This window comes from Chroicocephalus ridibundus, chromosome 1 (assembly GCF_963924245.1).
Source record: "Chroicocephalus ridibundus chromosome 1, bChrRid1.1, whole genome shotgun sequence".
Taxonomy (NCBI): Eukaryota; Metazoa; Chordata; class Aves; order Charadriiformes; family Laridae; genus Chroicocephalus; species Chroicocephalus ridibundus.
This window is the reverse complement of record NC_086284.1, coordinates 170,376,983-170,403,651: the sequence shown is the minus strand read 5'-3', so window position 1 is coordinate 170,403,651 and position 26,669 is coordinate 170,376,983. Positions and strand designations below refer to the sequence as shown.

The 26,669-nt window shown below is 41.8% G+C and overlaps 2 protein-coding genes across 7 annotated transcripts in view; one reads left to right on the top strand and one right to left on the bottom strand.

Moving 5' to 3' along the window:
• FGD6 (FYVE, RhoGEF and PH domain containing 6) overlaps window positions 1-16,876 on the bottom strand; it is a 73,957-nt gene extending 57,081 nt beyond the window's left edge. For both annotated transcript variants that reach the window (XM_063322779.1, XM_063322780.1), the window contains exons 1-2: window positions 16,752-16,876; window positions 4,627-7,066 (exon numbers count right to left, since the gene is read on the bottom strand). In XM_063322779.1, coding sequence (XP_063178849.1) covers window positions 4,627-7,066; window positions 16,752-16,764 — 2,453 coding nt within the window. In that variant the 5' untranslated portion in view covers window positions 16,765-16,876. The remainder of the gene's footprint in view (window positions 1-4,626; window positions 7,067-16,751) is intronic.
• Window positions 16,877-17,106: 230 nt separating this feature from the next.
• The window catches only part of VEZT (vezatin, adherens junctions transmembrane protein), a 69,469-nt gene continuing 59,906 nt past the window's right edge, over window positions 17,107-26,669 (top strand). For 4 of the 5 annotated variants that reach the window (XM_063322775.1, XM_063322773.1, XM_063322778.1 and 1 more), the window contains exon 1: window positions 17,113-17,243. In XM_063322775.1, coding sequence (XP_063178845.1) covers window positions 17,208-17,243 — 36 coding nt within the window. In that variant the 5' untranslated portion in view covers window positions 17,113-17,207. Of the gene's footprint in view, window positions 17,244-26,669 lie in introns of all 5 variants that reach the window. The other variant, XM_063322776.1, reaches the window with a different exon arrangement.

The window sequence follows — 26,669 nt, the reverse complement described above, 5'->3', positions numbered from 1 at the left end:
ACAGGAAGACAGGGCAAGACTGCAGAGCTGATGGAGGAAAAGGAACCTGACTTCTTCAGATCAGAAACTAATCCATTATCGTCTTTACAAAACAGATGAAATCCAAAAGATCTACATACCTGGCCTCTACTTATCAGGAAATTATATCCTTCAATAAAATTCAGTAAAAAGAAAATGTGGTTTTTAATGACTAAATGTAACACTTTCAATACCTAAAATGTATTTTGTACATTCAAATCTCAGCATAAGCATTTGAAAACTGTTTTAAATACTATTTAGACCCCGCAGTATTTTATGAATGTAGTTTTTCTCTTGAAATGTTTTTCAATGGGAATTTTGCAACTGCAGAAATAAACCCTTCCCTAACATAGCCAATCCCTAAATGACAACACATTTATCTGGTGCAATACTGCTCATCAGAACCATGTCTCAACCCTAAATTCAGTACATCAAAGAGGAACTGGTATCAAAGCAAAGTGCTTAGCCACACAGATTTCAATACTAAATTCAATATTCCAGGAAGGCTTTCACGGACACTTAATTGACCTCTGGGGACCCAGTCACCAAAGCAGAATTTAGCCCGGAAAACTAAACTTACGTTTTGCATTGAGATGTTCTTTCAATGGATTATTCTAAATCAGCAGGGGTGAGGAAAATAGGAAGCAGTATTTAGTTAAACCAACATTAAGAGCTCAAAGGATTGTTACCATGTGGCACACCCCCCCAGCCCTTTCCAAAGAAAAATCCTAGCTGGAAACACAACTCCTCTATAAATTTCGTCAAAATCAATCAGCAGTCATGTACATTTGCAACGTCTTGCAGGAACAGTCAAAAGCAGCCAGTAAATACAATATGCTATTCCCTGAAGGGTGAGGGAGCAGACTCACTCAACCTGAAGTACAATTCTCTTGCCTAGAACAACATAACAAACATGAAAAGGAAGCCCACAAGATCCAGAGAAGTTTAAGTTTCTGTTTTCTGCAGCATGACAGATCTTCCAAGGCATGTCCACCATTCCTTTGTATCTTTAGATTACTGGACAAATTTTACTTTTGGTTTTAAGGAGGATTTTGCTGTCCTCCTCAGAATAAAGGTTTGTCACTAAAAAGAGGATTCTTTTTATTTCTCTTTCATTAGGAGGCTTTAAAAAAAAATGGTGTTACTTCAAAACAGAGCCATCTCAACCACTGGTCTCTGACAAGATTAAAATGAATTGTGGTAGGACCAGCAGCACTGACTTTTCACTTTTTGGACCTGAACCGCTCGTTTCTCAAAAAAACACACCCAAAGAGATGCTTTCCCTGCTGTTATCTGCAACTGGATAATGATATTTAAAACTTCTTTTACATTTAACAGTACATTTTCTATCCCACAGCATCTATTCTTCCCTCACTTAGTTTACAGAGTTCTCATAATAATACATTCGCTTTCATTATCTATTTTAAATTGGTAGTTAAACAGGTAGACTAGGACCAAATAACAATCCCTTAAAATCATTTCAAGAGATTTCTTTTTTCAATAGTGGAAACAAAACACGGACTATCTGCTCCCAAGGTATTGTCATTACTTTCTTTATTGAGAATATTCCCCTGAACTACTTAAGACAAGCACAATCCATCAGTTTCCCATCAACAGCATCTGTCTCACCTCAGTGGTTCACACGCTGTATCAGGACCCTGGTTCTCCTCCTTTCAAAGCCAAGCCCACCTTCAGTGGAAGGGAGTGTAACATCAAACAACTCAAAAACCAAGTGGTAAGTGACAAATGATATACCATTAATTACCCAGGTCCACCATTTGCATTTAAATCCCTGTGGGAAGGCCAAAGCAAACAAAATGTATCTGAATTTAATAAGAAATATGAATTTAGGATAAGAGTGTCAGAAGCTATTACCATTCTCCATTAAAGCATACTGGTTTCACCAGATGAGATCGGGAAGAAATTCCTCAGTAACCACCAAAGCACTGGGGACATTATGAAAATTTTATTTCTTCCTCCAGAAAGAAATGTAATATGGGGTAAAGACACCACCAAACTCTTCTGGTTATGGCATGCCTGGCATTCAGACATAATATACTGCGTATATTGTATTACGACTAGAAGTGTAGGCAATCAGTCTATGAATTTCTCAGAATAACAATCTCATTTGTACGTTGGCTTTAATCATAAGATAATTTGCTTTGAGATCCCCATTAGCAGTGCATTACAGGAGTTTTATGTGCCATGATCTACGAAGAAGAGCTAAGTGCGTGTTCTGACAGGCTGGGGAAAACGCGAGCAGTAATTATTTCAATAACATCCGCGCTGTTTCTCTAACCGGTTTTATAATACCACCTGGCCCAGGAAATGATAAAAGGCTCTGAGAGAATTATGCAGAAAAGGTAGGATGACATTGATAAAGAAGCTTCAAAGGATTTGAGATAACAACGGATGGGAAAACTGGAGCAGCTGCCTGCCGGGCTCCGTCCGGGCAAGGACCCTTACACCACCTCACAAGCCAGAGCCAAAACGAGCATCTGTACCTGCTCTTCCAGCAGCAGATGATCCAGGTCAGGAGACCACTGCCCCATTGTGTCCCTTTTTTCCCTAGGAATTTCTTTGTTCCCTGAGATCTACTGACATAACTGCACACATTAATTGTTTCCTAAGGTAGTTTCTGGCTATGTATTCTAATTTAAAATAAACACTTACATAAAGGGTTCTGGATACAGTTTTCTATGGTGTGCTTTTAAAAGAAAAAACACAACACAAACCCAGTTATGTCAACAACATCCAGCTGAGGGAGCAGGTATTGTTGCAGATGTAGCAGGGTGCAAGAGATCATTTAAACCCTTAAAACACCATTGGTACCAGGGAAGGTTTGTGTGGATAGGGAATAAATATATACCTCTCATGCTCAGCCAGGTGAGAAAACTACAGAATTTCACCCAAGGAGCAACTGCAGTCTCATGCCTACCATACTTCATATAGCAAAACAGTCCTTCTCTTTTCCTGAAGCCAAGACATATGTTCATCTGACCCAAAACCACAACACAAACCAAAACAGAACACATAAACACATAAAATAAAATAGACCCTTATTTAAGTTTGGTCTCACCCTTCTTAGGTAAATCAATTCAAGGGAATGCTAAGAGAGCCTGGTCAAAATCCCCAAAAGATAGCCAAACCAACTTAAACAAAAATCATACACTCAGTCAGGAACTTAAACTATACCAACACAAAACCAAGAAACGCCCTACTGTAAACAAGAAAAATAGTGAAAACAAACAGGAATAAATATACTACTACCGAGCCCATAACCAGAAATCTACTTCCTATAATAAGGCTTCGTGCTTTCCATCAAACAGTCAACAAAAGTTGAGGATATCAAATCTATAAACAATTCTTAATACAGGATGCCACTTAAAATATTTGTCTCCTCCTATGCAAGAGAACATGCTCCCCTGAAGAATGGCCAGCTCTCAGATTCCTTGGAGCATGCGCTTGCTACACACACCCCCAAAATAAGAAGAAGCTTAGTAACTCCCAGTGAAAAATTAAGTTAAACGTGACTATAAGCTAGCTCATTTATTTTTGTCAATAGGCATATACTCTCAACACTGTAACGAAGTTTGCTGGGGACTCTGAAACATACAGGCTGCATATTTCATTCAAATCCTTATTGCTGGTTTGAGATAAATCTTGAGGATCTGTACGACCAACTGATTAGCTGAAGTTAGGAAGTTAAGTAATACAGTGCTGGACCAAAACAATGCTTTGCCTGTTAAAACACTCTGGCAGACACAGTAAGCAATGCTATTTAGGGAGAACATACGAGCCTGGACACTTTTTGTGGCCGGTTCCTCTTCCCAACATCTGCAATCACAGTATTACAATTATTAAAAGATCTGCTCCTGCCTATGCCATTATGCATCTGTTTTGGACATATCTATGAATCGGTCCAAGCCCTTTTCGAATCTGCTGATGTTATCTGTCTCCACCACCTCCTGAGACAACGAAACTCAGCAGCAACCTGCAGAGTCACCAAACCCCATCTTTCAGTAATATTCTGTCTGAGTCACACAGAACTCACACTACTACCACCTTCGCAGGAAGCACAGGGAGATACAGAAGACTCTTTATATTCGGGGAGGCAATATCTTCTGTTATACCCAAGAAGCTTTCAAGACCTGATGAAGAATTTGCATAACCAAAAGCTTGCCTCCTTTTCCCAGATCTATTAGCTGACCTAAAAATATACTAATTCCCCCTACAAACCTAGCAACTATGCACTCTGTGGATGCTTATTCAAATTCATCCCGAGACTCTTCATTCCTCCCCATTTAAGTATTCTTGGATACAAATACGTGACTGTATCTGATTTGCTTTAAATCTGGAAAAGCACATATGTTAGTGTCCTGAATTTTTAATCATATATGAGGAAAAATTATCTTATTTATTTCTCTTCACTCTTTACCAAGTGCAAACAGTTTTCCAAACAGCAAAAGCATATAAAGATACTCAGCAATGACTGTCCTGTTGACCTTTAATGAAAGGGGTACAGCCTCTCAAGTCATCATCTAAACATGTTTACAACCAACAGAGTTGCAATGATGCTGTTTAACTTCCCTTTTCTCTTTATTTTACCTGCCAAGTCTCAAACGCCTGCTTGTAGCTTCACAAGGCTCTTCAACCTCATAGAAGCCAGGGGTCTGGTCTTCCACACTGCTGGAGTTGTGACATTCAAAACAGAGATTTCTCGCAGCAGCCATAGCAAAAGGCAAGTTCTCATACTCAGGTATTTCCTCATAGTGACGCACATTCTCATACTCTGGAGCACAAGCGCTGGTTACAGAATTCAAATGCATTTGTGACAAGTTCTCTCCCAATAGCACGTGCCCATCTAAAGACTCCAGCCTTTGGTTACTTCGCATCTCAGGTTGGCTTCTGTTTCTCTGCCTCTTCTTCTGTAATGCCGGACTACTTATTTCTACTGAATGCGCCTTGGCAGATTTAGCTTTCCTTTCACTGCCTACAGATGCTATATTCCGGTTGCTACCAATTCCATACCCATCCCCAGTGGAAAGGCTGGCAACAGCACTATCCATTGACTGGCTGCCTTTAGACAAAAATTTTTGGAAGTCGCCTTTCAGTAAGCAAACTGACAGTTTCATGTTAAGAAACTTTTTCAAGCTATTTTTCTTCTGATGGTCTTTGCAAGGCTTGTCTGTCCTTTCCATGTCCACAGAAGAGAGAGATTTGGCCCTGGGCTTCGTCACAACAGTCAAGTGGTTGAAGCTGGTAGCAACACTAGCAGTTTTTAGTGATTCAGAATTTCCTGAAAATGGAAGAATAGGATGAGGTAACTTCCAGACGGGTTTCTCAGAAGAACGTTTGGGTATGTCACAGGACGACAGCGCGCCTTGCTCTTTGTCTGGTGGACGCGTGAAGTGAGATCCTTGCAGAACACTGTTCGATTTGTCCTCACTCGAAGGATAAGAACTTTTCTCCACAAGCTCTGCTGATGCAGCTTTTTTCAGCAGGCCAGCAGCTGGTAGGCTGTGCCGCTGTGGTTTCTTCGGAACGATTTTTGGAGAACTTTCATCCTTTATTTTAACTTCTTTATCTTCCAATTTTTGTTGGGAAACATGGAGGCTATTGGAGGCAGATGAGTGCTGACTGCCAGTTAATTTGAGTTGTTTTGGCAAACTCATGGACAAAGTATCACACCTGACAAAGTTAGTCCTTTTGTCCACAGCATCTAGCATACTGGCATCATCTGTCATCTCATCTATAGAGCTAACTACGTTACGGTCTGCATCTAAAGAACATTCAACACTTTCCACCAAATCAGAAGTTTTCTGTGACAACTGAGGCAAAAGATTTTGTGAAGTTGACTCTTCTGCAGCAGGTTCCTTCACCTGATGTGTTTTTTCTGCATTGCTTTGAGTTATCTCACATTTTTCAGGATGAAGCACTTCTGTGTTATTGTTATAACAAACACTTTGACCAAGGATATTAATTTTTGCTGGCTTTTTAACGCTTTGTTCCACAAGTCCAAAGGAATCTTTCTCTGAATTAGACGGTTCCTTTGTTCCTTCTCCTGCGGTGTCTATGCCATCCTGACGGATTAGACAGGCAGCACGTGGCTTTCTTGGCTTAGGGACTGGAAGCACTTTTGAGCTCAGGACTGAAGATGTTTCAGAGGAGGTTTTATCAGCATCTGCTCTCACACCCTTTTCACCTGAAAATGTACTATTGCTACTTAAATTTTCATTTTCCAGGATTTCCTGGTCCAATGGGCAAGAGTAATGGTGATTATTTTCAGTCAAACTAGGACAAATTTCAGACATCTGAAACTCATCAGCAATGAGCTTACTGTCAGTATTTTGTTGCTTCCCTTTAGCTACCTCAGAAGGCGCCGAAGACTGTACAAGTTCCATAAACTCTATTTTAACGTTGTTCTTGGAACTGCTGCCATCCCCTTTGCCAAGTTTGTCTGCATACCTGTGCCTCACAGGACTGCTGTTAGGAAACACACTATGAGTTAGAACATCCTTAAGTTTCTCTTCCAAAATGCTGGCTTTCAAAACCACCTGATTTCTATTCGCCAGTTTTTCATTGTGACTATCCCCCAGAGCTAGTGCAGTTTTTTCACCAACTTTGATGTTCTCTAAGTTGTCAAAGCGCTCAAAAATGATCTGAGTTTTACAGGTGTTCTCCCCATTTCCAAGCTTATGAAGGCATTCAAATTTGCAAGATGACACTGGTAGAATATATGCTGTGTTATCAGTACTCCCTTCCGAGGCTTCATTTTTATAGTTCAGGTGGTCTAGTGTTTGAGAAGAATCTCCCCTGTGCTCCTCAAAGCTTTTTGTGCTTTTTCGTGTAGATGACGGAGGTTTAACTTCCGGAATGGATGAGCTCTTGAGAACCTTTGGTTTCGGTGCAATTGCTGGCTTGGTTTTCCTTGCTGCTTGTATAACACCAGAAAGTACAACATCGGGCTTCGGTGCAACAGGTGGAGGCGTCGCCTTGTGTCCTACCACAAATTTTGGTTTGGGGGCCACCGGAGGCTTCTTAATTTCTAGGAAGGATGGAAAACAAACACTTTAGTCATGATCAGCCCACAGAACAACTTCACCTGCACCACAGCGTTATTAGAGGTTCTGTAACATCTAAATCACACGATCTACAGGATCTCGGTGTGCATATGCATACATTTTCCTCTTAAAAGCATGCTTCCCTTCCACACCACTGCTTTTTCACTACCTGCCTTTTTTTTTTTTTTTTAACAGGTATAATCAAGGTGTGGTAGGAAAAGTCTTCAAGGGCAACTTGTTTGCTAAAAAACAGTTTAACCTTATGAAAGTGGATGTCCTTGCTCAAATGGCGAAGTATGATGTTAATAAAAACAGAGCAGATTAGCCTGGTTTTGCAGTTTGAACTATTGTGATACCTTTTAAAAATGGTGCCAATGTGCTAAATGCCTCACATACAATAAGCCACAAAGATAACAGAACAGCTAGGGTAACTATCAAGACAGTTCAGTTCCTTTCCCTACCACGTCTGGAAACGTGTAACCTAATATTCCCCTTTCCCTTCCTCTTCTTTTCAAACAATATTGAGATGGATTATCGTACCAGCTGTGAAAATGGCATGTCACTACCATCGGTTCAGTGAAATCAGTCTGTGGAGTGAAGTTAATGCAGTATTTTGTAGCAAGTCAGTACTTCCCTACTGTAAAAGTAAAATACTATTTCTGTGCATCTTATAAAATTACTCTTCCCAACATCTTACTGTCTGACCTAGAAACAGTCACCACTGCTATGACTTGTGACCCACTTGACAGCACAAGATGACAAACCCTGGGGAGAGTGGATGGCAGGAAAAGGAGCACATGAGGAACTTGGAGATTACGGATTTTGATCACGTTGTTGATTTTGGGTGGTTTTGAGGTCTTTTTGTTGGTTGTTTTGTGGGTTTGGGTTGGGGTTTTTTTGTTGGGGTTTTTTTTGGTTTGGGTTGTTTGGTTTTTTTTAAGGTATGTATGAAACATTTTAATATTGCAGGAGATCATTTATGACCAATTTATTTCCATATGCTGGAATAATTTCATATTTCTAAGTGCTTTGACTGATTTTTGACATATGAAAACTGATTTATAAGATAAACAAGTTTCTCATTCTGTTTTCTTATGTACTACCTCTGCATTTATTACCTTTTGTTTTGAATAATATTTTGGTATACTTTCAGGAAGTCATACACATGTTAAATAAAACTCTCAAGAAAACACACTAATTAATGTTTCACATGCAAAGAGACTGGGTAAGCCATTGATTTTATTATTCCCTTTGAACTCTGTGTTTGGTTGTTTTTTTTATCACCGTTATTATTACAGATGTGCAACTGTATCCTAATCTCTAGCCTAGAAATACAAGAATAAAGTTTCAGGCTTGGGGTTTTTTCTGTTTTCGATTTTTTTGGTTTCTTTGAAAGAAATCTAGATGGTGGAAAAAAAAAAAAAAAGAATAAAGGCAGATGCCCTCAGTTGCAAGCATTTCCCAAACACTAAGCCACTCTTTAAGCAGACAGCCAGAAACAATGTCTCTACTATAGAAACAGGAAAACCATGTTTTTCTAGGACATGAATCATTAAATGGTATCCAGACTGACTCCACTTACACTTAGAATAGCTGCCCTCTCTGCAATTATATTAGCAAAGAGGTAAACCTGATGGTAGAGATAATTTTTGAGACATTTTGCAAGAGGGAACGCAGAACTTCTTTCAGAAGGTACAGCTCCCTATAGCCACTGATGACAGCCAAGAGTGACCCAACTCCCAGCTACTGCAAAGGCTTTACCACCTTCTGCTTCTTATCCAAAGACAGAGGTTTCACACACAGTGAAGCGTCCATAGTTTGCTAAGAAAAAAAAGTTAACCCTTTGGATAGGGAACCACTGATCAGAGCAATGGAGAGTCGTACACTCACTGTCAGACAAGGCAACTGCCTATTCAGTTGGAAAATGAAGTGATGGCAATAAAGGAGCCTGTTTCCTACAGTAAAAATTGAGGAAGGGATGCCCAGTTTGTCACAGAACACGACGCAGTAGTAGACCTGGGCCACGTTCAGTAACTATTATTAAGATATTAAAGCTCCCTGAAAACAGGAGAGAGAGAGACAGTCTGCTTGGGAACACTTCCTGATGCCCAAATGAGAGAAACAGATTGCAGAAGATACAGGAGATTAAATGCTGGCTAGGGAAGTGATATCCTGTGGATTATTTGTCCCGCTCCACAAATTGAATTCCATAAACCTTGGAAGTTTCTCTCTGTCTAGTGGGACTGCCTAACATTTTAGATAGCAGTCGAACTAGATTATTCTCTAGGGCTTTCAACTAGTATTCATTAGGGAGGACACTGAGAAGGTATGACATGATATCCTTACCCGCATATAAGATTCAAAATTAAAGCATGAAAATGTAAAGGGATGCAAAGAAAACAAACCAGTTGTTTATATGCCAATAGTGGAAACCTGGATAATGAACAGAGCCAGAAAAATTCACTTCTGACAATAAGCCTGATTCAATACGATTTCTGAAGCCTATCTTTCAAATCTTTCAAATGACTTCAACGTTAAAAAGCATTGAGATAGACAGAAGAGATCTGCAAGCTGTCTGGTACAATAAAGACACCACTATCTGCTTTAAAGTAATTGCTCATTTCATCTAGAGTAGATATGGGTCAATGTATTAACAGGCACATTACAGTCTCGGTATCAATACAGATCTGCAGTAGACAGCTCAATGGGAAAGGAATGTTTGAAAGGGCTCCTCATCACATAACTATGACGTGAGAGGAAAGCCTTCAGGAAGAGAATGCATGCCAATACTTTTCCTCAACAAAATATCTTTAAGTTTCTGAAAAATACAAGTATTGGACTTCTCAGAAAAAAATCACAGCGGCTAGGCAAGGGTAATTTAGAATTAGGTATATTAGTAATTAAAGTATATTAGATTTTGATTAGAAATCAAAAATTGAAGTTCAGTTGATTAGAAACTAATTTAATTCACCACGTGTGAATCCAAACTAGTTGTACATAACACAGCTCTTTAAAAGGGACCATTTCCCATCCTGAAAAGAAAGAAAACTAAGTAGGGGGCAAATGTTATATATAAAGGTGTAAGCAATGACTGGAAGTCATGAGAATGACTTGTTGTTAAACGACAAGCAAAAGCAACCCTCTTTGGTGAAAATCAATAAATATAATCAAGGAAACATTATACAACGAATGCTTGTAGTGGCGAGTTGTTTGGACAATGGGCTTTCTCCTGGTGCCATATGGAGCTGTTCACCTAAGAATAGGGATGTTTGGTTATGCTTAGGAGTAGAAACTGAAGAGAATTTGGAAATCATTGTAGACGGTTATTTTATATGAGCTACATGCAGGTCTGCAGCTAAGGTGGTAAATAATCCTCCAAATTACAAGGAGATAAATATAAGAAGATGAAGGGAGATGAAAATATTTCTGTACACAACACCTGCCAGACTGTTAGTGACATGCTATGTCACCTTCTGGCATTCTTAGACAAAAACTTAAAATGAATTCAAGAAATAACTACAGAAGTATGCAAAGGCGAGAAATCATGCCTCAAATCCCAAGAAAGCTCATTCTGCTTAATTTAACCAAGAATTTAAGTGAGATTGTGATAATGTATATGCTCGTGCATATGTGAAAGATTTTTGAGAAAAGATAGCTCTTTAATCAGGAAAAAAAGAGACACGATGAGATGCCATAGCTGACCACTGAAGGCTGACAAGTTCAAACTAGAAACAAGGCTTTAAAATTATCATTAAGCCCCAAAGATAATTAACTACAGGAAAATCATGCCTAGGGTTATGGTGGAGACACCAGCACCTACAGTCAACCCAAACTCACTTTCTGAGATGTGTAGAAGCTTCAGAGGAAATTTTGGACTGGACATTGGATTCTCTGGCTTGCCTTGCTCAAGAGGATTAGAAACTCACCATGATTTTCCCCACTCCCCCCCTCCAATTTTACCCCATTTCTTAGAGAAGATCCCCACATCCAAATTAGCATCCTGGACTACCACTAATAAACCCAAACATAAGAGCAGAAACACCAAGTTTTATTTGCACAAATGGATTAAATGGTTAGGAGTTAGAGAAGCAGCCAGAGATATCCTCTGACTTGCTTGACTAGGCAAAGGAAGAAATCCATAAATAAAGTGACTAACAAAGCTGCCATCACCAACAGGAAATCTGCTGCTCATCTAAGAGCAGTCAACACCATATTCAATGCTGAAGAAAAAAGCCAATGCTTAAAAATACTAACACACCCAATGCCCTTAAAAAAATTAAAAAGTGGATTAAAAAGTGCATTATTTTTCTAACAATAAATAGCCATTAGCACCACCTACGCAGGTCAATGCATATGTTCTCTGTCCTACTTCAGGTCACAGCACAGAGAACAGACATTTGTCCCTCTGGTGAATTACCTCCTCCAGCGTGCTGAGGAAAAAAACACCCATTCTCATCCTGCTGATCTCCTCTGCGACCGACACTCACTACTGCTCAACAAGCACATGTTCCTGCCCTGCCTTCAAGTTGTTTTAGAGGAGGATAAGAACACCCTGGAGCAACTCAAACTCTCAATGTTTTGGCCTTAAAGTGTCCATTTCTGTTCTTCAGATGATAGGACTTGACATTTGAGGACCTCACTTAAAAATCCTTGTGTATCTTCTCCTCTGCAACATCATGAATGAGCAAGGAAAGCCAATAAGACAGTGCAGTCTCAAGCACTATTATTACACAGCTTTAAATCTCCTTCTCAAAGTTTTACCTCTTGTTATCTTGCTCACCCAGTATTTAATGCAGGAACAGGTGGAAAGAAGTAGAGAACTGAGGCAAAAAAAAAAAAAAAAGCAAATAGCAGTACCTCTTCTGCAATAAACCCTACTGTTGCTACAGGAACATTATTTTTCCAAGTTGCGTTTACGCCCATGCTTCTGAGATTCTGTTAACAACTTCTACGCTTGGGAACAGCAAAAGAACAAGAACAAGTTATGTTCATCTGCATCTGTCCAAGAGATAGGGACAAATGATTCTGGCTGCAGGGAAACAAACTTGTGATCTATGATTGATCATCCCAATCCTCCTTTACAAACCAAACTAAAAGGATATCCAGAAAACATAAAATTCTAATAGCTCATCTGCTTGGCAACACTGTCGATCATGCAGACATAACTGGATATGCCTTTCCTTGCAACACTACACATGGACTGAGGCCCCTCTCCTGGTGTCCAGGTTCCTCTACAGGACTGCCCTCTAGTCACCCAAGAGGTATCTCCATGCCAAGACCCTGCAATCCACCCTAAAGGTGGATTTTTGAACCGTGTATCTGTAGGGAGATGGTAAAACAAATAATCAGTGTGACATAAGATTTTGTTAGCAGCTGGACCTAAACTTAAGGTTTGGGTACTCAGTCAAGTTACTATATGGTAAGCCAAGGTGTGAATTTAACAAACGAGGCAGTCTATAGTAGCTGACCATACATACACTCTTATCTTACTGCAAAATATACAAGATAGTTTATCCCTTTTCAGCTAAGGGGTGAAATCTATTTCACACACTATTTCACCAGTACTACAAAAAGAAAAGGAAAGGGCTCGAAACAATTACTGCTTCACAGCTGGCCTACTGTAAACATACATATTGGCTTTCTCATGGCACCTTGTTTACATATGCATATTGTATCCTTGGAGTTCGGAAATTACATCTGTAGGCTATATATGAAAATAATACAATGCCCAAAAGCTATCTACCAAGGGATCGATGTGCTGTTCTTTCTTACGTGAAGGAGGAGGTCGCTCCAACAGCCAATTTACTGTTCCTGAGACCACTTTTGGCATAAAACACTTCAACGCACAGACACAAAACAAGAAAGCCAAACTGGCTTTTATAAAAGTGTGCAGGGATAGAGATAATTATTGCTATATGTTTGAGTTACAGTCAGACATTATTGTGATGGTAGTTAATACACTGCACAGAGAAAGAGATAAAGCATTTTAAAACTTCCGTTCTCCAGCAACTTAAGCTTTAGTGGCTCACAACAAGGCTTTTCAGTTCAATTATTTTGCTTTCAGTTACAGAAATAAAGTTTCTTTAGGTAAACACCTCAAAAAAGTATTCTGAGATCATTAATTTATTTCCTGCAAATGTGTATTTATTTTCTCATTATGCAGAGGCTCTGATTTTCTCAGGTGCCACAATGCTCAAAAGAAAACAAAAAAAGGAATGAGTCATGACATCCCGGAAGATAACACATGTAGTTTTTAAAATACAAGGGGAAAACGACAGTTTCCAAGCCACTATGGTTTTAGAAAACATCCTAAATAAACTGCAAAAGGAAAACATTAATTTCAAAATCTCAGGTTGTTGAATGACTGGTTGAAATAAACCAGGATAAAGTTGGGGATAACTTTAGAGTAAGGACAAAAGATGAATAAACAACCTTTTAAGATCGCATGTGGAGATAGAGCTGAGTAACTCTAATGAGACTTGACATATTAGAGGGCTAAAGGGACATTAAACCCTGTAGGCCCCGTTTTTTCAACCCTTGAAAGCAATGAAGTTTGATTGGAAAAGTCACGTTGATTTTGTTTATTCTGTTCCTGTTATGGTTTTTTTCCCCCCTTTGAATTACATTTTTGACACTAAAACACACCACATATTTCTCATTGCTGTTGTCAAATCAGATTTCAAGTTTAAGCTATACATTCTGCCCACATTAAATAAGCTGTATAGATTCACATATAAGGACTGTTTCTTCAGCAAGAAATAATAAATGTCAAACTCATAACTCTGAGCTTTTGTTTTTCCCTTTTAAAGGCAAAGCACATACTTGAAGACAGCACAATAGTTCCAGGCAGAAAATGAGTAAATGCACATTCATTAGCATCGTATATAAAGAATAGGCAGCATATAAGAAAGCAATGAAAGAACAGCTATAAGTGAAGGTTGAAACCAACATACAACCACCAATGTATCACTACCATAATTTTTACATTATCGAGAAGTATTTTAAATAAGTGCTATAGTCCCTTAGTTCTAATAAGTCCAGATTTACATATGCATCTTCATATACATGTAAGCGACAGCTATGAAAGAACTGCTTCACCTATCACTGAATTACATCCAGCTCTGAATTGAAATTTAAATGAAACAACTCTGTACAGGAACTAGAAGAGATATATAGCAACAAACTTAAAATGCACTGCATCGTTTAGGAAGGCAGAAGGCAAGCTGGAGTGGAGTTAAGGCTGGGTTATCAATGTTGGACCTTATGCAACTTCTGTCCATAGACAGAAGCTGTGTTCAGTATTTCTCTCCCTACTGTAGTGTCTCTTTCAGAGGGTCCTGCATATCAAGCTGAACGTCGCTCATATCTGCAAATCCTACTTAAAAATATTAAATAAATACTGACGATGCTGTACCAGGTTGCTTTGTTCTAAAGGTACATTAAAAGAAGACACGAGAGAGACACTCAAGCCCTCCAAGTTAAACTGAAGGAAGAGCAGAGGGATTTTTAGGCATTTCAAATTCCACCTGAAGCCTTCACACAGGATAACATTTTTACTGAGTGCTGTATTACAAATCAGTTGTCAGAATGCTAGCTTACACATATCAGAGTAAAGACTGAATTCACAATCTACATAACTCCAATGTAGGAAATAAACCCTATAGATCACAGGACTGAAATTAAAATGCAGGAGTTGGTACGTTTTTATTCGAGCACTGGCTTTTTAAAGCACGTCTATATATTACAGGAGTTAAATTCTGCAGCAATACAGAGAGACAGATGTTAAACCTTCAGAACCCTTTTCTGGCAGTTCCCAGTCTCTTCATACCCTGCCTATGAGCTCCTTAATAGAAATGTCAAAAACTGTCATGACACTGTCAGCAGGATTGTGAATCTCTGATCTTATTTCACCTGTTCCCCCTATATTTTTTTATCCTCACATAATCCATCACACACAAAATACTCTTCATTCCCTCATCAACAGCCTTCACTTAACCCTAGCTTCCCTCTTCCTGGACTGTCTCTACGCCTTCCCCTTCAAATCCCTCGCTAAAATTCACATTTTCCGTGAAACTGTCCCACTTTCTTCTTACTGATATTTCTCAGCATCCCTTTCTCTTTTGCCTTCTAAGTGACTTTGCTCGCCAGAACCCCTTCCTCCTCACCTTCCCCACAAACACCACCACAACATAAACTAAACCAACAGACTCGGTCACGCAACCTCAGCTCTAGAAGTCCTGAAATCACTGTTTAGTGCTGAAAATCTACCCAACTTTCTGAAACTTAGAACCGTATCAAATTTTATTTAAACAGCCCAGCTCTAAGCTCTTGAGCACCCCCTAACACATATCTTTTATTTGCACAGCTGTTTAACTCTTAAAAGAGCAAGGGTGAATTGTACTACCAGCGGCACTACTAAACAAGGTGAACAGACAACACAGCTGTTAAGCAGTGATGATATCCTGCTTTATTACATGTTTTTCCCGACCTAAACAAAATCAGTTCCATTACATATATTAAAACTGGAAATATATTAAAAGGAGCAGAAAGATGAATTAAATAGCTTTTTATTTTCCAGTAAGTTCTGATTAACTAAGGGAGGCCAGACAACTTAACGCTGGACTTGGTAACAATTTGACATATTTGAGAGGAAAGCACTGAGAATTAAGTTGATGGTTTTGCCCGATGACTGTGTATGGCTTTTTCTTTGGAACTGCCTCCCCCGCTCCCCGATCCTTACAGGAAGCACTTCGCTGCTTCAGGTTTACACTGTAATTAGTTGCGTTTCCACCCATTACATCATAACTTACACATGACATCTTTTCAGCGAAGAAAACGTAAACGTCTTCAAGCGGACCAAGAAAGGAATTCACTAACCTAACAGTGAACAAAAGTACCAAGAGCACACCACCGCGCAGCCCAACAAACACGAAAATACCAGCAACTCCCTTAAACACGGGGAGCTCTCGTTTTAAACCAAGAATTTGCCTTGCAGCTCTTTTTTTTTTTTTTTTTTCCTTTTTTTTGCCATAAAATCGGCAACGGTCAAAGGAAGGGGGAGAGGAGGAAAGCTGAGGAGAGGGCTGGAGTGGGTGAGTTCAAACCCGCAGCTGGAAACGCCAGCGGTGACAGTGCCGTGCCGCCGGCTGCGGGCTGGGGCTCCCACGGCTGGGTCGGGGCAGGTACAGCCTCCGAGCGGAGCCCGAGCTCGGCCGCCGACAGAGTTTCGCAGCCCCGCCGAGTCAGACGGGGCGATAACCCCGACCCCCGGTGATGGCTTCCCCGCCGGGTTCCACCCGCCGCCAGCTCAGCCCCATGCCAAGCGACCCGCTCCGCCGCCGGGCACGGAGCCTCTCCCGCCGGACACGCCGGGAGGGGAGCGGGGCGCCTGGAGCGGCCCCCGGGCAAGGGCTGCTCCCCCACCTCCGCCGCCCCGCTCTTCGCCGGGGCGAGGGGGAGGACGCAGCGCCCAGCCCCGCCGCGGCGGTGTGAGAGAGGGAAAGCCGGGCGCAACCCCCCGGTGCCGCCGGGACAAGAAGCGCGGCGGCTCCGGCTCCCGTCCCGCACCGGTACCGCGGGGTGGCCGCGGAGCACCTCCCTCACCCCGTCCCATCCCGTCCCGTCCCCGCCGGGCAACGCCGCTCGCCCAAACTTTCCCCAGGCACTCACCGGCGGAGCTCATGGTGCTCCCCAGGCGCCGTCCTCCCCCTCGTCCCTTACACCACGGCCCCTCTGAGGGCCGAGGAGAAGGAGCCCATTGTTCCCCCACGCCGCCACCCAGCCGCCACCGCTGCCGCCGCAGCACCCCCCGCCCGCCGCCGCATAACGCCCCGCGGCCGGCGACTGAGTGAGCGCCGGCAGCGCCCGCCACCCGCCCCGCCACCGTCGCCGCACCGCGGCGCCCCCTGCCGGGCCCGCACGTCCCGTCCCGTCCCGTCCCGCCCCGCCCCGCCCCACCCGCCAATCAGCGCCCTCCCGTTGTGCCTCAGTGCCTTCTGGGGGATGTAGTTCTTACCGCCCCCGGCGCCAGGCAAGGCCGAGCCGGGCGGGGAGGGGAGGGGCCGCCGCCGGCGCGGCGGACTCCGTTTCCCAGCGTGCCCGCAGGGGGTGGCATGGCGGAGAAGGATGACACCGGAGTTTGACGAAGAAGTGGTGTTTGAGGTGGGCGCGGGGGCGACCCGGGGCGGGTTAGGCCCGTGTCTCTCCGCCCCTCGCCGGGGCGGTTGCGCCACGGCCCCCGGGGGCGGCGTGCGCCGGACGGCCCCAGGTGACCGTTGGGCGCGAGGCGGGCGCGGGGCCCGGCCGGCGGCAGCGCCTGGCGGCGGGTGGGGGAGGGCGGGAGCCGGCGGGACCGGCAGGTCGGGGCGGGGACCGGCGGGACGGCGTGGGGTGTCCCACGCACCGGAGCATCCCGGGGAGCAGAGCCGAGCCGCGCCGCACCCCTCCGCGCAGGCCGAGGGCGGGACCGCTGGCGGGAAGGGGGAGCCGGGCCGGGAGGGGGAGGCTCCGCCGGGGAAGGGGCGATCCTTTGTGCGGTTGCCGGGCAGTCCGTCCCCGCGTTGCGGGCTGGCGGCGTGGCGAGCTCGGTGAGGGGTCCGGGGAGGCCCCTGTGGGCCCTGCGAGGGGCTGCGGGGGGGTGAAGGGGCGGCCGGGGGCCGGTGCGGGCCGGGGGCGTGCGGGAGGCTTCGCACCGGCCGAGCGGCGGGGTGGGGGGGCAAAGAGCAAACCCGCGGTGCCGCTCATAAATCCTGCTTCTAAATCGGTGTAATACACGTAAAAGGTGCGTTTCAGCACGCACTCGTCTGTGTAGTAAGTACCTTGCCTTTCTAGCGTTCGTATTATTTACAGGATTTGCATAAAGCCTTTACAGTTGTATTGCGTGTCTTGTCAGGTAACGGGGCTACAATATCATGTCGGCCTCATTTAAAACAATGGTTAAATATATCCGCTGTTGCAGTTCGGTGACAAAATCAGACTGGTTTGCAGCAGGTGAATGTAATTGCATCTCCATGGAGGGTGCACCAGTTTTTGCAGGTGTATGGAGAAAGCGTTTATAGAGAAATACTGTCTTTAAAATGATTAATTATTATTATAATAATAAGGCTTCTGTTTTTACGAGCATGCAAAAAGCTCCTTACATAAGGAATGCTTTTTTTCTCCACTCCATAAGTACTACCTGTGTTTGGCTTTGGTCTGTACCACAAAGTTTTGTGTTTATCCACAACCAGTTTTGAATCCTAACAATAAAATGTATTATTTATATTGCTGCGTATTAAATCAATTCCTTTAATGACATAAACCCATAGTGATCATTTATGTCACGGATACAATGCCTGCCCTTTGCATTTCCTTCTTCAGTAAAAGCAATTCTTGTTTTACAGTTCCACGTTCTTCAGTTCATGGAGCAGTTACAGTTTTGATTGAAAAAGTTCTGCTGTATAGGGAGGAAAAGATCTCCTTGCATGTGCCATATGTAGTTCACTACTTTCTTTGCATTTTAGGAATGGATTTCCATGGGTAGTAAAGTCTCTGATACATCACTGTACCGTGTGTGTATACACGCTTATAGGTATACTGATTGACACAGTAACATATCTTTCATGTATTAGGGTACAACTATAACATCAGATAAGCAACAGTAGGAAAAATACAGATTTTTTTTTTTTGGTTGGTTGGTTGATTTGTTGAGGTGCAGAGTTGGGTGAGATACCCGCTGGTAATAACAGGTACCTTGAAATACCCACAAAAATTATCTTCAGAAGTGCTCAGCAGGATTCATGCTATTGTAAAATGAAGGCTCTACAGAGAATTATGAACATACTCCACACAGATAAGGCAGAGATGGGAATTAGCAAGCAGATGGAAGGTATTTAGGTAGTACTACAACGTATTTATTTTTTAATTACTGTTTTAACTTTTTCTTGGGCCTCAAACTCTCCCCCTTCATTATTTGTGGTTTCTGGTAAGCAACTACTGTTTTTCTAAACCTCAGTAGGTCACTTCCCTTGCTGTTCTTCAGTGGTCACTGTTGCAAGGAGGCCTTCAGCATATAGACCTAGGTTACTGTGAGCAGCCGTTTTCTCTGTGCATTTGGAGCCCTTGTGAACAAGATATTGTTCAATATTGTAAGCATTAGTGATGTGCTAACAAATGCATAATCAGAAAAGAAGTGGTCTCTTACGGTTTTCATACCCAGTAGGAGAGGGAGGAGAAGCGAATGGGGTATGCTTCACCTGTTCCACATCACAGTTATGCCCGGTGTTATTTTCTGCACATTTTTCAGGTCATAGCTCTGTCCAACAGGCCCTGAATACATCAATGAAAGCTGTCAGCATTACAAATTTTGCAGCATCAAACAGATGATGGCCTGCTGATAGATATTTTTTGAGCTTCCAAGGTCTGATAATTTTTCTCACTATCAAAATGTCTTTTACGTTAATGTATCTCTGAAGGAAGGGAAGCACAAACATGACATCACTGCTCTGGGAAAGCAGTATTTTTATCCAGAAATTCAACGACCATTGCGGATCATTGTGATTGAATAATAATGAACAGTGGTCATTTTACTCTATCCAGTAAGTGCTGCCGCACTCTCTCTAGTTTATAAATGAATTCCTACAGCAGCCAGTGACTTTCATTCACCAACGGTGTAGTCCTGAGCGCTTCAGTTCTTGCATTTGTTACAACCAGTTGCTCTTGTAATTAAAATGCTACAAATATTGCAGGAAGGGGACAGAATCCAAGAAACACAGAGGTGCCCCTGATATGCTTGGTGTGGGCTCATCTGCCAGCAGTGTGTCAAATTAAAAATTGTTGCAGCGTAGAGCAGATTGTACTAAGAAATGGAGGAACAATGAATGACATTCTTTATTAATGTCTGTCTTATTTTATTAAGGAAGATGATGAGATGGGAAATTTGATGTTAAATTACTTGAGTGTTTTACAAAATGGGCTAGAAGATAGAATGCTGTAGTTACAGTGTAGTATGCACTGTGCTGCAGTCATAATTACGGTGTACCCCAGAGTCCTCTGGAAAATTGCCGTGTTTTGTGTATTTTGTTATGAGACTGGAATTGCATTAGTATTTTTCTTTGTTTGGAAAATGACATCTGCTTCTTTTTTTCTTTTTCTTTTTTAATGTATAAATTAAAGAAGATCCTTGCTCAAACTGGCTAAATTTCTGCATCGTTATTCCAGTGGGAGGACTGTCTCAGAACTTCATTGCTTTGATAGTGAATAACTGCCACCTAATTTTTGACTTGAAATTTTTTCATGGCCGTATCATACCTACTTACTCTTCTGCTAATATTGTCCACTAGTGTATATAGTTTTTCTATTTCTCTGGAATTTACCTCTGCTAAAGTATTCATAGAAAGCAGTCTTATCCTGGATAAGATTTTGCTAAACTGAATAATTCAATATATTTTCTTTTTACAAATCGGATTTTCCTGTTCTTTGGTTTTGCTTTGGTTTTTTTATTGGTTTGGGTGTTGTGGGTTGGGTTGGTTTTTTTACGTCTACTTCCGTTTGGGTTCATCTTTCTTTACCTGAGCTTGCAGCATGGTACTTGGTATGTTGCCTGGGGTCTTGTACAACTACTTTCACTTGCTTCTGCTGGGGATGCTTTGTTTCTTGCGTCTTAGGCCTACAAACAACTTTTTCAAGCCTTCATACTGTTTGACTCAGTTGTAATGTGACAGGATAACCACTCATGTCTGTCCTTATTTTTATCAACAGCTTCCACATTATTGGAGAGGGTTTTTTTATTAGTCCCTGTATGCAGTCCTTTTCTGCATATATGATGTTTCTTGGTGTTATCAGGAAATTTTCATTCGCGTGCTTTTTTGCTAGAAGGTTAATTAATGAAAATTCAAAAGCTTTGACCAAAGATCCATTCTTTAGGAACTCCATTAGTAACTGTCTTCTGATCTGATAGCTTTCCGTTCAACATAACCCACTGTTATCCCTGACGTCTACATATTTGGTTCCTTTCCCATTTTTTTTTCCATCTTAACTGATATGGCACAGTATCAAAAGGCCATGCCCCATATGGCACAATGTAAAAAGTCCATATAAGTTCCCTGTGTTTCCTTTATCTAGAAAAATTAGCTGTCTTGTCAAAGAAAGATGTCAAGTGAGTTTGGCACAACCTCCCTCTGGTGAACCCATGTGATATCTTCTTTGATGATCATCTGTTTTCTTCTTTGTCTTTGAATTTTGCAAGAAATAATTATTCTCAGTAGCTTGCTGGCTTTTGATCAGATTCATAGGCTTGACATATTCCTGATTGCTTGTAAATATAGGCACTACGTTTGCTTTTTCCACTTTTGAGTTTATGGATTTATTAAAAATCCTTTCTGCTGTATCTTTTCTGCTGTATCTTTGATCTCCTGTGCCCATTCTTTCAGAACACTCGGATGAAGGTGATCCAAACACTGCTCTTTAAGTGCATTTTCAGCTCCTGATTTCTTCTTCCAGCTAAGTCATTTGTCCTGTATTTTAATGAGCTTGTGCAAGTTTGTTTTTTACATTTGGATAGATATTAAAGCCATGCTCACAGAATCACAGAATGGTTGAGGTTGGAAGGGACCTCTGGAGGTCATCTGGTCCATCTGCCCTGAACAGGGCCACCTACAGCCAGTTGCCCAGGACCATATGCAGACAGACGGCTTTGAATATCTCCAAGGATGGAGACTCCACAACTTCTCTGGGCAACCTGTGCCAGTGCTTGGTCACCCTCACAACGAAAAAGTGTTCCCTGATGTTCAGAGGGAACCTCCAGTTTTACAGTTTGTGCCCATTGCCTCTGTCCCTGTCACTGGGCACCACTGGTAAGACCCTGGCTCCTTCTTTGCACCCTCCCTTCAGGTAATAACATACATTGACAAGATTTGCCTGAGCCTTCTGTCCAGGCTGAATGGTCCCAGCTCTCTCAGCCTTTCCTCACAGGGAAGACACTTTCCTTACAGGGAAGACACTCCTTCCTTCAGGTTCACCCAGGTGATTGTTGGAACCTAATCCCAGATCTTCCTGGCTGTGTCAGCTATATGGTTGTGGTGGAAGGATTGGTGCTGACTTTTGTTGTTTTCCTTTCTAATGCTCTGTTTGCAGAAGAAGGTTAATCCATGCAAGACTTTTCACCAGATTGCACAAAAAAATGAAATTTTGATACCCACAGTGTCAGACAGCCACCACCTTGGATTTTTAAGGGCTTTTTCATACACAGTGTTTGCAATATAAAGCTTTGCATGTAGAACTGTGTAAGATACAGTATTGAATTAATTTCATTGACATAAACATATCTCTTAATTTTTTGTTTTAATTAAGAAAGAAAGCTTTCCTCACTTGAGACATTGTTTTAATTAATTAATGAGTCTTGTGCCATTCCTACAACTAGTTCTGTCCATACTTTTACTTAATGTTGCCATTCGCTAGTGATTTTAGTATTAAGGGAAATACTTGTTAAAGAATAGCCCCACTAAAGACTGGCATATTGTCATGATGGTGGTGTCACTCTTGAATCTAATATTTTACTCTGGATCTAGAGGATATGATCATTAATATGACTCCAGACTTTTAAATTGGGATTTATTGTTTGTCCCGTTAAAAATCCCAGGGTGAAAAATACAGTAGAAATTGTACATGTGATCTTTCCCAACTTCAAGTTTTATTTTGTGCGAATGGGAGAATTAATACCAAGTTAACAAAATGAGACTTTCTTTGGCTCACCTATCTGCATCAAATCTCAGAATCCATGCTATTCTGCATATAAAAGAAAACAAGCCGGGATGAATGCAAAGAGTGTCAAAAATCTCCTGTCCAAATTCAAAAGTTTATAGTTATGTAAAATACTGAACACAGCTCTACTGAACCTAGAATTGGAACCCACAAGCTCAGAATAGAGATTTTGAATGCAGAACAGGTGCTCTCATTTCACATCCACCTCTTGGTGAAGCAGTCATCTTCCCATCATTGGGGGAAAATACGCACAGAAATGGAATTGCCCTTTCCAGAGTTTGGAGAGACATGGTCTGCGTTCTTTGTCTTCTTGCTGTAGAGGAAGAAGCTAATGTGAAAAATGAGTCCTGAAAACAGTGGAGAAGTGCTTTACAAGCAAGATGCCACCCTGAGAGAGAAAGGAAGCACCAGGACTCATCAGAGCTGGCAGCTACATGGCGCTGCGTCTGGCCTGTGCAGGGAGGAGGTAGCAATGGTGGAGTCCGTTTAGGAGGGACATGGGACAAAAGTGCTCGGGAAATATTAGGCAACATCGTAATGCATGGAAATGTCAGGTTCAGAAAGACAACTCTCACTGAATCTTTAGACGACAAGCCAAGATGCTGCTTGGTGCTGAGGGGCACGGGGGGATGCCTACATATGATGTTCTGATATACAGATTTCTGTAAGCTTTAAGAGAGATTCCAGCATTTCCCAGCATAATACAGCTATGTTCAGAACATCCTTTAGCTGATGTGTTTTCTGCATGCCTACAAAAGTAAAACATGTCTAAAATACGGTATTTATTTGCTTAGAATACTGGTGTATTGCTAAATTGAGATGTTCAAATCCTCATCTGAACCCTTTTAAGCCAAATGTAGCTTTTATCAAAACGCTCAGTGATGTTTGTTTTCACAAATGCTTTCTCCATCATGGAGTTGCTCTGGAATTATTTGTTTAAAAAATGAAACAAAAACAAACGAAAACTCTAGGAAACCTAACCTCAGGAACTTTTTGTTGTGATGAAAATTTGAAGTCATATTCGTTCAAAAACCTGAAGACTTCTGGGCTTGCAAAGTAATGTGATTTTTGTCAAGCATTAGGCTTATAAATGTTGTATTCTAAAAAATAATGTCTCAAACATTATACATTAGGAAAAAGAAGGTGGTGAAAAAGAACATTCACACAACTTCAATGGTAGTGTCTGTAATGCTCCCTCAATAGGATTTTTCTCACCAAATATTGGGTGGACTAAAAATGTAGTACTCTCATTTTATACATATGCATGAAATAAAGACAGTTTTGAATACACAGTTCTGTCAAAACCACAGTTCACTTGTCATTCTGATGAGCTGGTTCTGAGACTGTGCTTTGTCTGCCTGAAGTGTGGGCTGTTGCCAGAAGAGGTGTTTGGGCTTCACTCCTCTTTTCCTGCTTATTCCCATCCTCTTCCTTACACTGGCACTAGGATTTGTACGTGAGGCTGTAAACTGGCTCGGGAGACTAATTTGACTATAAACTAACCTGGCTAAGAAAGAAAGAAAAAAAAAGATGGTTTTTTTTTTTTTTCTTACAATTGGATCGGTTCCTTGTTCCATCTCACCATTTGGCTGTATAAATATTACCATTAGTGTTCTAAAATGGTGCTGCAGCTTTCATCTGCACCCACTGGTAATGGCAGATTAAATTGACCATGTAACTGTGGCCTGGGGAGATCTCTCTGCTGCAAATTGCAGTGTATTGTAGATGCACCTGGGCTAGTGACGAATGGACTATTTCGGATATCTTGCTTCTCAGCAGTCTGCGAAGAGGAAGGAGGGGATGGACTGGGCTCCTTTTCATCGCATGACTGGGAGGCAGGTGATACCAGAGAGAAAACAAAAGAAACTGCAAACTTAAAACTCTGCAAAGAGCAGTCTGGTTACTCTGGAGGCTGAGTAAACTCATCAGGCGGTTTTGGATAACAGTAATGTCATAAATGAGCAGATAGAGAAAAGTGTTATACGGGCCATATGTGTGTGAACCCATATTGCCTTTATTATTTTTAATAGAAAATTTGAAGACCAAAGTACATGATGATCCATAGTAAATTTTGAAGTCTGTTGGTCCAAAAATTTTTTAATCCTCCTCTCTATTAATTACTCTGGGGTCATGTTTGTGGGAGAGTTAATACTGCAGTACTGCTCTCATATCTTCAAGTCATGAATCAACTTCCTTGGACACTTGAATAAAAAAAAAAATGACTCACTGTACTTTTTTAGACTTCACAATGTGACTGTCTTGTTTCTTGAATGCTTTACTTCCGTAAAGATGTTTGCTTATGGTGTGTTGTCATTAGGAGTCAGAATTAACACGATTTAGAATGGATAAACAAGGTAGTTCTTTGGAGCTGGTGTTTTAAAGAGGTTTCTAAAATGTTTCAGAAATACTCCACTGGTTTACCAATTAATTTCATTAATTTAGTTTTGAATGTAAGTGAAGGGTAAAATCTGCGGGTTGTTAGTAACTGGTATGAAACAAACCAGATTTCCTCTATCAGCCTGGTCTGGTGACCTGCATGATCAGTGACTTCCTACCGAAAGCTCCAAGTACAGAGCCTGGCTGGCCTCTTACCCTGTCCTCCAGGGAAGGTAGCATTTACCACTTTTACTTCCAGTTTTTCGGATATTTTTCACCTCTGTCCTTGTCATGAAGGCAGAAATCTACTCAGCTTTTCACCCGTATACACAGGCCCACTTGTGTATGGGTGAATAATCCAGAGCTCCCAATAAGTTTCTTATTCTGTCTAGTACGTAATATTTCTTTCTAAGACTTTTCCACGATGGCAGTGGTGTGCAACCACCTGCTGAAGATGCAAAGGAAAGAGCTTTCCCATGTTGCAGATACAGGGGTATATACAGGCTATATACAGGCTATAAAACTTTTCTAACTCTTCAGGCCACGTGGGTGCATCCAGAATTAGACATATATTGCGCATCAGAAAATATCCGGGAACAGTAATAGATTAATGGCTTCAAAGTAGTTCTGGGAGCCTGCTTCTAAATCAGATGATACAGTAGCGCTGGAGAAACCAAGGTCTGCGCTTCTGTGGCGGTGGAAGCAGAATAGGAAATTTAAATGACTCTTTCACTGCCTTGAAGTCATTGTCTAATATTAGCCCTGTCAGCGCCTGGCTCTTTGTCAGTCGGAGCACAGGAGGAGGTGGTTACCAGCCAGGAGAATATGACCAAGGCTTTTAAATACTGTTGCTTGGAAAGTCTCGTTAATGGCTGCATATAAGATCGATGTGCAGTAATTCTTTCAAGCAGGATCTTTTTAAAAGCCTTTAGCAATCTGTCATCCTCGTCTCCCTCCACCCCCCCCCCGTTAGAAAGCCACATTAGTCAGGAGAAATCGCACGATCCTGGGAAGTTTCAAACTGCATCCACTGATGCTGTCAGGAAAATGCTACTGTGCGGGGGCACAGGTGCAATTACACTGACAGCTGCTCCTCATCCTCGGCTTGGGTCATCCTGGAGGGACAAGCGAAAAGAAACGGGGAGGCAGGCGAGATTCTGTCAGGTGCATGGGAGCAGTACCGAAGAGAAAAATGGAATGCCCTCTTCCAGGAGACAAAGATCGCGCTGTCTGTGAGTGTTGCCTCAACTTCTTCAAATCTATGTTTTGAGAGTTGGGGGTGGGGGGGGAAGATTTCAATACTGTTCATTTTGTTCTGAGTTTAGCCACCTGTTCAGCATATTTTAGCCTTTGCTGTCACTGTGGTAGAAATGTTTAATCTTGTTTTTAACTGATAATTCATAACTTGTAGTATTTTTGGAGATGGTTTAAGCTCCCACAGTGTTTTTGGCTTACGGGAAACCTCAGCTTTGG